Here is a 15,408-nt window from a genome sequence, read left to right as displayed (position 1 = left end):
GCGGAGCCTGGGAGGGACTATATGGATAGCTTTTGCTGTGCTCTTTGCCATTTCCTGTTGGGGAAGGGAATATTCCCACAAGTTATGGATGACGCCGTGGACCGGACACACCAATGTTGGAGAAATATAATCTCTCTAGCCCTCTCCTCTATACACGATTTGATTGTATATATAAAATCAGATTAAATAGCTCTAACATTGTATTAATATTAACCCCCACAGTTACCTTAATTATGGCTATATTCAGAACAACTCTTAGCACCCTGTAGTTCTGGGACTGGTAACGACTGAACACTCAGGACGATGGGTAATTATATCTAGGATGTTGAGTAAAATGATTTGCTAAATTTAGCCATACTGTTACATTAACAAGACACAATGAATTTGCAAGATTTATTTTAACAAATTAACTTAGAAATATCACTGAATTAAACAAGAACTGTTGAACATGTAAACTTATGCCATGTTCCTGAAATATTTTTTTAACACAACTGTGTAAAAATTAGTATAATTAGGAAACAAAAAAAATCATAAGGAGCCTTCCCATATAATGAAACTTTGATTCAAAGTCTTCCATTTCGAGGTTAAACTGCAGCCATGTGAGACATAATAAACAGTTGATCTGTACTGTAGGTTACAGCAATTAGTGTGTATTCAGGCACCATATAAATAAAGGAAATCACATCACATATTACATGGCTTTTTATACACAACTTTTTGTAATTTTTACTTCTGGTCCTTGTCAAAAGTGAATTTGGTAAGGGTATTTACATTGTCTGATTTACCATGCAAGTTTGTTTTATAGCTAGCTGCAGTTTTTTTTGCAATGTAATTACAGTATCTAAACGGTGCATAACCCTGAAACACCATTTTTTTTTTTAAATCACTAGTTTCAAGCTGGAATTCCTTTGATAACTAAAGCTGCATTATCTTTGATATAAAAAAACACTAATCCTGTTCATGAACTCTACATATACTGTATGTGTTACATACTACAAGTTAAGGCAGTAAAAAAAAAAAAACATTCCTGATTATTGGCGCTCTTGACAACATGAATTAAAGCTGTCTTTAACTACCATCCTATTCAAAAACGCTCAATACTAATGAATAAAAACTTTGTTCTCTGATTAGATGTGAATGTAAGAAATCATTTTTGGTTTGGTTCGAACAAAGAAACAGCATTGAGCCATCTCATGTACAAAACAGGGCTCTGAATAACAATACCATGGTCAAACCATTTGTATTATACTTTAACAGACAACAATACAACATGAAAGTATTAAATAACCATGTCACACATTAAAATATTCATCTAAAAAAAATGGGAAAAAAAGTCATACTGGGGGAAATGGCAGATGGATTAAAGAAAAAATACAAGAATAAAAAAAAAATCTTCAAAATTGAACTTCCTATTGAAAGCTAGACCATATGGGTTTTAATCCCATGTAATACTTGCACTTGTGATGTCATTGGGGGTTGCAGATTGCTATTGCTTACACAATAGCAGTATAGGTATAAAATTACAAAAACTGTATATGAATTTCCATATTGACATGGCAGAACTGCTATAATCAGAAAATCACTTGTTATTTCCTCTGTTTGAGAGACAAGGCAGGGCACGATATGAGTGTAAACAGGTCACCATTTTGTAAAATCAGGAATTTAAGTCTTTTGTATATCAAATTACAGGTTCCAAGCTGGCAAAGAAAGGACATGATCTTTAAAGTGTCTTCCAGTAATTTTGCATGTTTAGTTGACCTTGTAATTCAAACTTAAGTTCCTTTTTTCTTTCTTAAACAAGGTCAGGCTGACAGCAGTTTTAAAAATTCAGACAAAATGTATATAAAATTCTGTTCATGTTCACAAATTATTGCATAAACAGCATATTCTCCAAGACACTGCCTGAATACGTTTTTAAGATGGCTAGAGGAAAAAAATTAAATCACGTTTCCCTTCTAGCTTTCTTCTTCTTTTTCACTTGTTTTGGGGATTCCCAGCTCTCTTCGGACTTAGCTGAAAGAAACATGAAAAAGGTTTTAAAAATATGAAATAATTAACAGCAACCATCTCACCTATTGTTTAATAATATCACAATATTATAATATGTATAAAAAAAAAAACCCCCAAAAAAAAAACCCAACAATTTATGTAAGAACTTACCTGATAAATTAATTTCTTTCATAGTGGCAAGAGTCCATGAGCGAGTGACGTATGGGATAAATATTCCTACCAGGAGGGGGCAAAGTTTCCCAAAACTCAAAATGCCTATAAAAACACCTCCACCTAAAGTTTAACGTGGTCAAGAAGTGAGGTGTAAAAGGAGGAGTAAAAAGCATACAAAAAGAGGAACTGGGAAAAAAATAAAATGCTTTATACAAAAAATCATAACCACAAAAAATAGGGTGGGTCTCATGGACTCTTGCCACTATGAAAGAAATTTATTGATTAGGTAAGTTCTTACATAAATTAGGTTTTCTTTCATGTAAATGGCAAGAGTCCATGAGCTAGTGATGTATTGGGATATAATACCCAAGATGTGGAAATCCACGAGTCACTAGAGAGGGAGGGGTAAAATAACAGCTAAAACCGCTGAGAAATTAAATGCAAAAAAAATAATCAAGTTTTCTTGAAAATTAAAAAAAAAAAAATCAAAGGCACTAGAATCAAACTAAAATAACTGCCTGAAGAATCTTTCTACCAAATCCTGCTTCTGAAGAAGCAAACACATCAAAATGGTAACATTTAGTAAAAGTATGCAAAGACCACCAAGTTGCTGCTTTGCAAATTTGATCAACTGAAGCTTCATTCTTGAAAGCCCAAGTAGTGGCAACTGAAAGTATGCAAAGAGCACCAAGCTGCTGCTTTGCAAAGTTGATCAACTGAAGCTTCATTCTTGAAAGCCCAAGAAGTGGCAACTTATCTAGTAGAATAAGCTTTAATTCTCTGATGTTGAGACTGTCCCGCCTCCAAATAAGCGTTGTGAATTAAAAGTTTCAACCAAGATGCCAGAGAAATGGCAGAGGCTTTCTGACCTTTCCTGGAACTAGAAAAAATAACAAATAGACTAGAAGTATTTCTGAAATCTTTAGTAGCGTCAACATAATATTTCAAAGCTCTTACCACATCCAAAGAATGTAAAGACCTTTCAAGAGTATTCTTAAGATTAGGATACAAGGAAGGAACAACAATTTCCCTATTAATGTTATTAGAATTCACAACTTTAGGCAAAAAATGTAAATTAAGTCCCTAAAACAGCTTTATCTTGATGGAAAATCAGATTACTCACAAAAAAGCAGAAAGTCTTCTAGCAAAAGAGATGGCCAAAATACAGGGAGTGCAGAATTATTAGGCAAATGAGTATTTTGACCACATCATCCTCTTTATGCATGTTGTCTTACTCCAAGCTGTATAGGCTCGAAAGCCTACTACCAATCAAGCATATTAGGTGATGTGCATCTCTGTAATGAGAAGGGGTGTGGTCTAATGACATCAACACCCTATATCAGGTGTGCATAATTATTAGGCAACTTCCTTTCCTTTGGCAAAATGGGTCAAAAGAAGGACTTGACAGGCTCAGAAAATTCAAAAATAGTGAGATATCTTGCAGAGGGATGCAGCACTCTTAAAATTGCAAAGCTTCTGAAGCGTGATCATCGAACAATCAAGCGTTTCATTCAAAATAGTCAACAGGGTCGCAAGAAGCGTGTGGAAAAACCAAGGCGCAAAATAACTGCCCATGAACAGAGAAAAGTCAAGCGTGCAGCTGCCAAGATGCCACCAGTTTGGCCATATTTCAGAGCTGCAACATCACTGGAGTGCCCAAAAGCACAAGGTGTGCAATACTCAGAGACATGGCCAAGGTAAGAAAGGCTGAAAGACGAGCACCACTGAACAAGACACACAAGCTGAAACGTCAAGACTGGGCCAAGAAATATCCCAAGACTGATTTTTCTAAGGTTTTATGGACTGATGAAATGAGAGTGAGTCTTGATGGGCCAGATGGATGGGCCCGTGGCTGGATTGGTAAAGGGCAGAGAGCTCCAGTCCGACTCAGACGCCAGCAAGGTGGAGGTGGAGTACTGGTTTGGGCTGGTATCATCAAAGATGAGCTTGTGGGGCCTTTTCGGGTTGAGGATGGAGTCAAGCTCAACTCCCAGTCCTACTGCCAGTTTCTGGAAGACACCTTCTTCAAGCAGTGGTACAGGAAGAAGTCTGCATCCTTCAAGAAAAACATGATTTTCATGCAGGACAATGCTCCATCACACGCGTCCAAGTACTCCACAGCGTGGCTGGCAAGAAAGGGTATAAAAGAAGAAAATCTATTGACATGGCCTCCTTGTTCACCTGATCTGAACCCCATTGAGAACCTGTGGTCCATCATCAAATGTGAGATTTACAAGAAGGGAAAACAGTACACCTCTCTGAACAGTGTCTGGGAGGCTGTGGTTGCTGCTGCACGCAATGTTGATGGTGAACAGATCAAAACATTGACAGAATCCATGGATGGCAGGCTTATCCTTGCAAAGAAAGGTGGCTATATTGGTCACTGATTTGTTTTTGTTTTGTTTTTGAATGTCAGAAATGTATATTTGTGAATGTTGAGATGTTATATTGGTTTCACTGGTAAAAATAAATAATTGAAATGGGTATATATATTTGTTTTTTGTTAAGTTGCCTAATAATTATGCACAGTAATAGTCACCTGCACACACAGATATCCCCCTAAAATAGCTATAACTAAAAACAAACTAAAAACTACTTCCAAAACTATTCAGCTTTGATATTAATGAGTTTTTTGGGTTCATTGAGAACATGGTTGTTGTTCAATAATAAAATTAATCCTCAAAAATACAACTTGCCTAATAATTCTGCACTCCCTGTAATTTCCAAGAAAGTAATTTAATATCCAAAGAATGCATAGGCTCAAAAGGAGAAGCCTGTAAAATCTTCTAAACCAAATTTAGACTCCAAGGAAGAGAAAAATATTTAATAACAGGTTTGATATGAATCAAAGCCCGAACAAAAAAAAAAAACTGTGAATATCAGGATGTTTAGCAATCTTTCTATGAAATAAGACAGAAAGAGCAGAAATGTGTTCTTTTCAAAGTATTTGCAGACAAACCCTTATCCAAACCATCCTGAAGAAACTGTAAAATCCTAGGAATTCTGAATGAATGCCAAGAATAATTATGAGTGGAACACCATGAAATATAGGTTTACCAAACCCGATAACATTTTCCTTGAAACAGACTTACAAGTCTGTATCATAGAGCTAATCACTGAGTCAGAGAAACCTCTATGACTAAGTACTAAGCGTTCAATTGCCATGCCTTCAAATTTAGAGATTTGAGATCCTGATGGAAAAACGGCCCTTGAGACAGAAGGTCTGGCCTTAAAGGAAGTGGCCAAGGCTGGAAACTGGACAAGATACGCATACCAAAACCTGTGAGGCCATGCTGGTGCTATCAGAAACACATGAGATTGTTCCAATATGATCTTGGAGATCACCCTTGGAATAAGAACCAGAGGCGGAATATATAACGAGGTTGGTAAAACCAAGGAACTGTTAAGGCATCCACCATCTCCAGGATCCACCATCTCCAGGATCCCTGGACCTGGAAAGGTATAAGTATATCAGTTGTGATATCAGAGTATAATCCCTGCACCATTGGTGCAACATGCAAAGCTGTAGAGGCCTCATTTGAAAACGAGCAAAGGGGATCGCGTCTGATGCTGCCATGAAACTTCCATGCACATAGCCACTGAAGGGAATGATAGAGACTGAAGGTTTAGACAAGCTAAAACTAACTTAATTTGTCTCTTGTCTGTCAGAGAAAGTCATGGACACTAAATCATTCTGGAAACCTAAAAAGGTGACCCTTGTCTGAGGAATCAAGAAACTTCTTTTGTAAATTGATCCTCCAACCATGTTTTTGAAGAAATCACACTAGTTTAGACATATCTGCATTCCAAGATTTCATGAAAAGGCAACGTTTGTAAAACTAAAAAAGGTATGAGTGAGGTGGGAGGTGTATTTATAGGCATTTTGAGGTTTGGGAAACTTAGCCCCCTCCTGGTAGGAATGTATATCCTATACGTCACTAGCTCATGGACTCTTGCCACTTACATGAAAGAAAAAAACATATCACTTTAAGTGACACTGTACTAAAAAAAATTCCCTTTCATTTTACCTGCTGGAGTGAACTAGAGATTGTTTTAGCTCAGTTACCTTTATTTTGTTATCTAAAATAGATTATTTTTTTTTACTTGGTGAATCTGCTGACAAATTACAAAACTGCAGTATTGACTATTTAAAAGAAAAAAAAAATAATAATAAAAAAAAAAAATAAGGAAGCATGAGGCAGCAGAACATGAATCTCCCAGTAGGGGTAGGGATCGAGAGAGCACAGCTTTAAAGGGACAGTCAACTCCAAAATCTATATGGTTTAAAAAGATAGATGATCACTTTATTAGCCATTCCCCAGTTTTGCATGGCCAACATGGTTATATTAATACACTTAACCTCTGTGATTACCTTGTATCTAAGCCTCTTCTGACAGCCCCCTGATCACATGGCTATTATCTATTGACTTGCATTTTAGCAAATTATTGCTGTGTGATCTACAACCCACGGTGTGAGCACAATGTTATCTTTATGGCCCACATGAACTAGTAGTTTCCCATTGTGAAAAGCTAATAAAACGCATGTGATAAGAGGCTGTCTGTAGCGGCTTACAAACAGGCAGAAATTTAGAGGTTTAAATATAAAGTATATTAATATAACCATGTTGGCTGTGCAAAACTGGGGAATGAGTAATAAAGGGATTATCTTTTTAAACAATAACATTTTTGGTGCTGACTGCCCCTTTAACACGACATCTATTTTTATCTTTAAAAGGGACAATGTATTCTTGCAAGCAGCTGATAACTCCTTAACTTATTCTCCAGCTTTGCACAACCAACATTGTTCTATTAAAAGGGATAGTTATCTCATATTTTTTCCAGCATTAAAAACATTGTGAAAAGCATTTTAAAAATGCAAACATGTTTAAGATTTTTTTTTTAAAAAAGTTTTCTGTATTTTCCATCTGAAAATACAATTGGTGCCAAACCCCTCGTATTCTCATTGTGCCCAGCGTATTACGGTGTTTTACCCGAGTAGAACTATCATGGTGGCCCACATGCGCAGTTTTAGTAGATATGGGCCAGCGCATGTGCACAGTGCCTCAGAAGACTCCGGTGTCTGTAGGCGCATTGTCACCCTATGTGAGAGGAAGGAGGGGCGCACCAGAGTACTGAACACTGAGTGGGCTCAGCAGATGCAGTGCAGTCAGAGGATGACACGGAGTGGCAGCATTTACGTAACTATTAGAACCACCCCTAGACTGACTAGCACATTTTATTATTTTCATATATAAACATACACTACACATGCGATCCTTAGGAATAAGAAAGATGTCGGATGAGCGTTTTACCCACAAGTGCGCATGTAAAGTTTTAATACAAGACGGATTATAATTATTCTAAATAAGTGGGCGAACTACATAGTGATTGGATGATGCATGGTCATGTATTTTAATATTGCTCTGCCTACTTTAATGGGCGGCCGTTGCCACTTGTTTTATGGAAGATATAAACTGTTTTTGTATATATTTAGAAGTATATATATTTATATATATATATTTTAGACTTAGATTTCTAACCCTTTAATATACTTTACAACCTCTAAATCTCTGCCTGTTTCTATGCCCCTGAAGGCCACCTCTTATTTCAGTGCATTTTATTAGCTTTTTTATAGCCAGACAGTACTAGTTCACGTGTACCATATAGATAAAATTGTGCTCACTCCTTTGGAGTTATGCAAAACACAGGACTAATTGGCTAAAATTCAAGTTTGTAAAAAAGCACTGAGATAAGGGAATAGTCTGCAGAGGCTTAGATACAAGATAATCAGAGGTAAAAATGAACCATTACTCCTGGGAATTACTTCTCCTGCCACTAGGAGGCAAAGATTACCAAACCTCAGAGCTCTATATAAACCCTCCCACACCTCTATGGTAATCAGCCTGACGCAAAGCCAAGCTGACAGAGTTGATAATGAAACAGAGCAAAATAGAGGAAATGGGGAAAAAAGGGATGAGCCAAAAAAATAAATAAATATCAGGGTGGGGTCTTATGGACACTTATCACCATGAAAGAAAGGAATTTATCAGGTAAGATATGCATTGTTTTCTTTCATATAGGTGAAACTGAGGGGAATACCCAATGGCCATGAGTAATGGAAAAAAAGGGGAGGGATAAACATCCTTATACAAAAAAAAAAAAAAAATACATAAAAATTATTTTTTTAATCCTTTTATAAATGCAACTTAAAACCAGAACTGATTCTAGACAGAATCAACTGCCAGAAAAACTTTCCTACCAAAAGCAGCTTCCAATGAAGCAAAAACATAAAAAAAAAAAAATGGTAGAATTTAGTAAGAGTATGCAAGGATGACCAGGTAGCTGCCTTGCAAATTTGTCCCAGAAGCCTCATTCTTGAATGCCCAGGAAGTGGCCACAGAACGAGTAGAATAAGCTGTAATACGCTTAGGAGAAGTTTGACCTGCTTCTACATAAAGCCATATGAATGAATTGCTTAATCCAAGGGTCCAGAGTAACAGAAGCTACATTCTGCCCCTTGTGCTTACCTAAAAAAATTGAACAAACAAATCAGGAGTCTGTCTGAAATCTTTAGTAACTTCAAGATATTTCAGAGCCCGAACATCCAAGCTATGAAGAAGTGTCTCAGAAGAATTCTTAGGATTAAGACAAAAGGGAAGGAACCACAATTTCTGGAAACTGATCTAGTAAAAGGGGCTGTAATTCTCTGAGTCAGGGCTTGACCCGACTCCAAATAGGCTTGATGAATCAAAAGCTTTAACCACGAAGCCAAAGAAATGGCAGAAGCCTTCTGAACACCTCCATAGGAGGCAAAGTTTGTAAAACCGAATTGTGGGTATGGTGAGGGGTGTATTTATAGGCATTTTGAGGTTTGGGAAACTTTGCCCCTCCTGATAGGATTGTATATCCCATACGTCACTAGCTCATGGACTCTTGCCAATTACATGAAATAAATTAGAAGTCTGACGACCTATAGGTCTATTCTTCTTGCCCTGAGGTAGGAAATATCCCTTCCCACCTGTAACTTCTGAAATGATCGACCAAGATTTTAACCACAGAGCCCTGCGGGCTAGTACCGTGAAGCTAAACATCTTAGCTCCCAGACAAATTATCTGCATATTGGCATTACAGATAAAGGTATTGGCCAATTTGAGAGCTTTGATCCTATCTTGGATCTCCTCTACTGTAGTTTCCTCTGTAATAAGATCAGACAATGCATCGCACCAATAATATGCAGCTCCTGCAACCGTAGCAATACTCGCTGCTGGTTGCCACTGTAACCCTTGATGGATGTACATCATCTTTAAGTAAGACACTAGCTTCTTGTCCATTGGGTCCTTAAAAGCGCAACTATCCTCTATAGCAGTGCTTTCCAAACTGTGTGTCGGGACACACTAGTGTGTCGGCAGCAGTGTGTAGGTGTGTCCCTGCTTCAGCACACATTTTTTTAAATTTAATTTAAATAAAAAAAAATGTTTGGGTTTCTGACTTTCCGCCTGCCTGCTACACATATCACATGGTTGACACGTTGATACCTAGGGGTCACAGATCATCTTAACCTATTGGTGCAGCTCAGTGGGAACTGAAACTATTCCAATTGGTGGCTTTGGCGGCACATTGGCTCCTGACTGCACGTGTAGTCTCCTTAATTGGCTCATGACTGCATGTGTAGTCAGTGAGTGGGACAGCAGTGTGTTTGCAGAATGGGCAGTAGTCAATCGGACTCACTGAGCTCTGAGGACGGCAGCTTAAACGCTGAGCTGAAGTAAGAAGTCAGTGGGTTTTTTTTTTGCAGCTAACTCCCAGTAGTGCATGGCTGCTCCTACTCTTGATATATGGATAGGAAGAGGAAGCTTAAAAATGCTTGATGATGAAATGCAAGTGTCTTTACCTAATATTCCACCAAATATTCAGAAATTGTGTTCATCCCATCAACCTCATACATCCAATTAAAATAGTAAGTAGCTATTGGTGTAGTTATTATAAACTTTTCTTAATTATTGCACATACTTACAAACTGTTACTTGTAAATACATGTAGTTATTATATAATTTATGTATGTGTCCGTATCTCTTAAAACAAGTTAGTTTAACCTCTTTGCTAGTACAACTGATTTACTGTGTCACAAAATGATGTAGGTCTAAAAAGTGTGTCACCAAGATGAAAAGTTTGGAAAGCTCTGCTCTATAGGAATGGTAGTTCTCTTAGCAAGAGTAGAAATAGCTCCTTCTACTTTAGGAACAGTGCGCCATGAGTCCTGAAGAGAGTCAGCAACAGGAAACATCTTCTTAAAAACAGGGGAAGGGGAAAAAAAAGGAACCCCTGGCTTATCCCATTCCCGAGCAATAATTTCAGAATTCTTCCATGGGACAGGAAAAACCTCCTCAGAAGATGGGGAATCATAAACTCTATCAAATTTAGAGGACTTTGTGGGGTTGACAGCAACTGAAGGTTCAGAGTCCTCTAAAGTAGCTAAAACCTCCTTCAATAGTAACCAGAGGTGTTCAAGCATCAAACTAAAATTAACCTCTTCAGTTTCTGAAGATTTTTCTGCTAAAGTGTCAGAGTCTGAGATCTCACCTTCAGAAGCTACTGAAGTATGCTCATCAGACATCTGAGAAAGATTGGCTAATGTAGTCCTAGAGTCAGTTACGCTTACCCGATGAAGGGAAAGCGGTCAAAGCCGCAGTTACTGCAGAAGAAATCGGAGCGGCAAAATCCCCAGGTAAATAAACACCCCAATGTGGTTGAGAGGACACAGAAGGCACAGTATGAGAAACAATTAAGGCTTGGGACGTTTGAGGAGAAAGCTGAGGCATGTCACATACAGCATTATCATGAGAGACAGTTGGCTCAGAAGGGAGTAATATAGCCTTAAATTTTAAAGTTTTAGGTAAACAAGCGGAACAAAATTGCATAGGAAGAACAATTTGGGCCTCTAAGCATAATAAACATTTATCCATATAGAGATGGACTGATTCTGTTCAGAGTCCATGCTATGGAGTAAATAGTCCCACTAGTAAAAATAAAATTATTAAGTATAAAGTTATAAAGTTATATAAAGAAAAAAAGGAAATTTATGCTTACCTGATAAATTTGTTTCTTTTACGATACGATGAGTCCACGGATTTCATCCTTACTTATGGGATTACGCCTCCTGGTCAGCAGGAGGAGGCAAAGAGCACCACAGCAGAGCTGAATAAATAGCTACTTCCTTCCCTCCCACTCCAGTCATTCGACCGAAGTTAGGAAGAGAAAGGAAAAGCCAAGGTGCAGAGGTGTCTGAAGTTTAACAAAAATTTAAAGACCTGTCATACAAAAACAAGGCGGGCCGTGGACTCATCGTATCATAAAACACATTTATCAGGTAAGCATAAATTTCCTTTTCTTTTATAAGATACGATGAGTCCACGGATTTCATCCCTACTTATGGGATACAATACCAAAGCAATAGGACACGGATGAAAGGAAGGGACAAGACAGGGAACCTAAACGGAAGGCACCACTGCTTGAAAAACTTTTCTCCCAAAAACAGCCTCGGACGAAGCAAAAGTGTGAAGAGAAGACCAAGTTGCAGCTTTGCAAATCTGTTCAACAGAAGCATCATTTTTGAATGCCCATGAGGAAGCCACAGCCCTAGTAGAATGAGCCGTAATACGATCAGGAGGCTGCTGTCCAGCAGTCTCATATGCAAAACGGATTATACTCTTCAGCCAAAATGAAAGAGAGGTAGCCGCAGCTTTCTGACCCCTACGCTTCCCAGAAAACACAACAAACAGGGAAGATTGACGAAAATCCTTAGTGGCCTGTAAGTAAAACTTCAAGGCACGGACCACGTCCAAATGATGTAACAGTCGTTCCTTCTTAGAAGGATTAGGACACAAAGGAGGAACAACAATTTCCTGATTAATATTTTTATTTGAAACCTTAGGAAGAAAACCAGGTTTGGTACGTAACACCACCTTATCCGAATGAAAAATAAGATAAGGAGAATCACATTGTAATGCCGAAAGCTTAGAAACTCTGCGAGCAGAAGAAATAGCAACCAAAACTTTCCAAGATAATAACTTAATATCTATGGAACGCATAGGTTCAAACGAAACCCCTTGAAGAACTTTAAGAACTAAATTCAAACTCCAAGGAGAAGCAATTGGTCTAAACACAGGCCTGATTCTAGTCAGAGCCTGACAAAAAGACTGAACATCTGGAACTTTTGCCAGACGTTTGTGCAACAAAACAGACAAAGCAGAAATCTATCCCTTTAAGGAACTTGCCGACAACCCTTTCTCCAATCCATCTTGGCTAAAAGACAAAATCCTGGGAATCCTAACCCTACTCCATGAGTAGCCCCGTGATTCATCCCAATAAAAGCATTGATACCAAATCCTATGGTAGATGTCTCAAGTCACCAGCTCAACGAGCCGGAATCAAGGACTCTATTACCGGATCAGAGAACCCACGCTCGGAAAAAAGTAAGCGTCCAAGCTCCATGCAAACAGCTTCAGAAAAGCTAGATTCGGATGAAGGAAGGGACCCCGAAGGAGAAGGTCCCCCCTCAACGGGAGACTCCAAGGTGGTAGAGACGCCCTCACTATCAGACCCGCATACCAAATACTGTGAGGCGATGCCGATGCAATGAATATCACTGACGCCCTCTCTTGTTCGAGTCGGGCAATAACCCGAGGAAGAAGTGCAAACGGAGGAAACAGGTATGCTAGACTGAAGTTCTAATGAACCGCCAGATCGTCTAGAAATTCTGCCTGAGGGTTCCTGGATATCGACCCGTATCTCAGAAGTGTGGCATTCCTTCGAGATGCCACCAGAACCAACTCAGGCTGTCCCCACTTGAGGATCAGTTTGAAAACACCTCCGGATGGAATTCCCACGCCTCCCAATTGACTACTCCCGGGATGTGGATCACTGACAGGCAACAAGAATGGGTCTCCACCCATTGAATAATTTTGAATACCTCTGTCATCGCTAGGGAACGTCTTGTTCCCCACGGGTGAGTGATGCAAGTCACAGAAGTAATATTGTCCGACTGAAACCTGATAAACTTGGCCACAGCTAACCGAGGCCAGGCCAGAAAAGCATTGAGAATCGGTCTCAGTGCTAGAATGTTTGTAGGAAAAACTGACTCTGACTGAGACCAAAGTCCCTGAGCCTTCAGGGAGTTCCAGACAGCGATATGTGAAAAAGTATGAAGGAATTGTTCAAAATTCACCAAAATTTCACCACAGTGTCTTAAAGCATTAAAAGTATTGCACACCAAATTTCAGAGCTTTAACCCTTAAATTAACGGAACCGGAGCCGTTTTTACATTTAACCCCTATACAGTCCCAGAATGAGGCTCTGTCTATAACTAGAAAGGCCCCCATCTGAAAAAGGTGTCCAACACAGTGCCTGCCGTTTTTCTAAATGTTCCCCAAGATTATAATACCAATAATTAGTTAGAATCTGCATAATATGCCTAGTAAAGCAATTGTTTTAGCCCAGAAAAATGTCTACCAGTTTTTAAGCCCTTTTTGAAGCCCTTTATTCTTTTATGTTTAACTAAGAAAATGGCTTACTGGTCCCCATGAGGGGAAATGACAGCCTTCCAGCATTACATGGTCTTGTTAGAAATATGGCTAGTCATACCTTAAGCAGAAAAGACTGCTAACTGTTTCCCCCAACTGAAGTTACTTCATCTCAACAGTCCTGTGTGGAAACAGCAATTGATTTCAGTTACTGTCTGCTAAAATCATCTTCCTCTTACAAACAGAAATCTTCATCCTTTTCTGTTTCAGAGTAAATAGTACATACCAGCACTATTTTAAAATAACAAACACTTGATAGAAGAATAAAACTACATTTAAACACCAAAAAACTCTTAACCATCTCCGTGGAGATGTTGCCTGTGCAACGGCAAAGAGAATGACTGGGGTGGGCGGAGCCTAGGAGGGATCATGTGACCAGCTTTGCTGGGACTCTCTGCCATTTCCTGTTGGGGAAGAGAATATCCCACAAGTAAGGATGAAGCCGTGGACCGGACACACCAATGTTGGAGAAATTAGGCTTTCGCCCTTTAAGTTCAATCTTCTTATCCTACGGGAAAAGATGCCTTTACCTCCCGAGATATCAGAGATGATCTCCTTCGGAGCAGGTCCGAACAAAGTCTTACCCTTGTAAAGATAGTCTAAGAAGGCACATCCGTGGACCAAGGCTTTAGCCCTAAAGTCCTGTGGGCTAGACCCGAACTCTTCGGTGCAAGACTAAGCCCTGCAATAAGCGTCTGTAATAATAGCATTAGCAAGTTTCATAGTCACTATCTTGTCATGTATCCCCCTCCAAAGGAGCGACTGACTGAAGAGACTCAATTAGATTGTCTAACCAGAATGCCAACCGCACCCGTGACGATAATTTAATCGCCTGCAAGGGTCTCAAAGCGCTGCTAATAGCAGTGACCACTAAATTCAAACCCGCAACCCTGGGTTGCTACAGAATTAAGTTCTAGTGTCTTAGTGTTTGCTAAGCTACCTGTCCGGCTACTTTCAAGTATGTGAGTCTTTATACCATCCTAATTCACAAAGGATGCCATAACAAAAAAGTTGGATTTTTTTTTGGGTAAAAACCGTTGTGTCTCTAAGTTGTAAGAGAGCATCTTATTTCTGTCAGGCAGAGCCAGACCAATATGAATATCAATATTGTTGTAACTAGACATTGATAAGGACATGAAAGCAATGCCTAAGCAAGGAACCGCAGAGAGCACTGTCTGTGGGCAAGCAACAATAGCGGACACAATAGGTAGAAAAATACGGAAAGTATTGACCAGTGACACCAGACTTCTAATAGTCACATTAGAAGGAGAATATAAAAGAAAAATCAACACAAGTAAATGTGTCGCTATCTCTTTAAATTTTAAAAGGGCAACATTTTTCCTTTTTAAGAATTTGCAATAAATAGGGCCAAAACAGCATAAACAACATTGCTAGTTTATCAATACCCCTCAGTAGTATGCCCCTCTGAGTAGTATGAACCTTCAACCGGGCCCCACCGCAACATAAAGACTGTATAAGGATCTTTTGTGCACGATAAACAGCCTACATCTCCTTGGATCCTTATCAAAATGATCCATAATGAGAGGGGAAACAGGGCACGATACTCCACAAAGACTCTGTGTGTAGACATAATGCATCTCCCGGTCGGTATGCAGAACTATTGAACCGCCGGGAGATGAGTAAAAGCGTGATATATAAACCAGCT

The 15,408-nt window shown here is 39.0% G+C and overlaps 1 protein-coding gene across 1 annotated transcript in view; it reads right to left on the bottom strand.

Annotated features, from left to right (window-relative positions):
- Positions 1–379: 379 nt before the first annotated feature.
- LOC128644530 (protein LYRIC) overlaps positions 380–15,408 on the bottom strand; it is a gene marked incomplete at its 5' end in the record, with an annotated part of 36,522 nt that continues 21,493 nt past the window's right edge. The window contains 1 exon segment of the mRNA XM_053697109.1: positions 380–2,013. Coding sequence (XP_053553084.1) covers positions 1,943–2,013 — 71 coding nt within the window.

Source organism: Bombina bombina, unplaced genomic scaffold (genome assembly GCF_027579735.1).
Source record: "Bombina bombina isolate aBomBom1 unplaced genomic scaffold, aBomBom1.pri scaffold_2164, whole genome shotgun sequence".
NCBI classification, from domain to species: Eukaryota; Metazoa; Chordata; class Amphibia; order Anura; family Bombinatoridae; genus Bombina; species Bombina bombina.
Note: the sequence above shows the minus strand (reverse complement) of the source record. Positions and strands in the feature narration are given on the sequence as shown.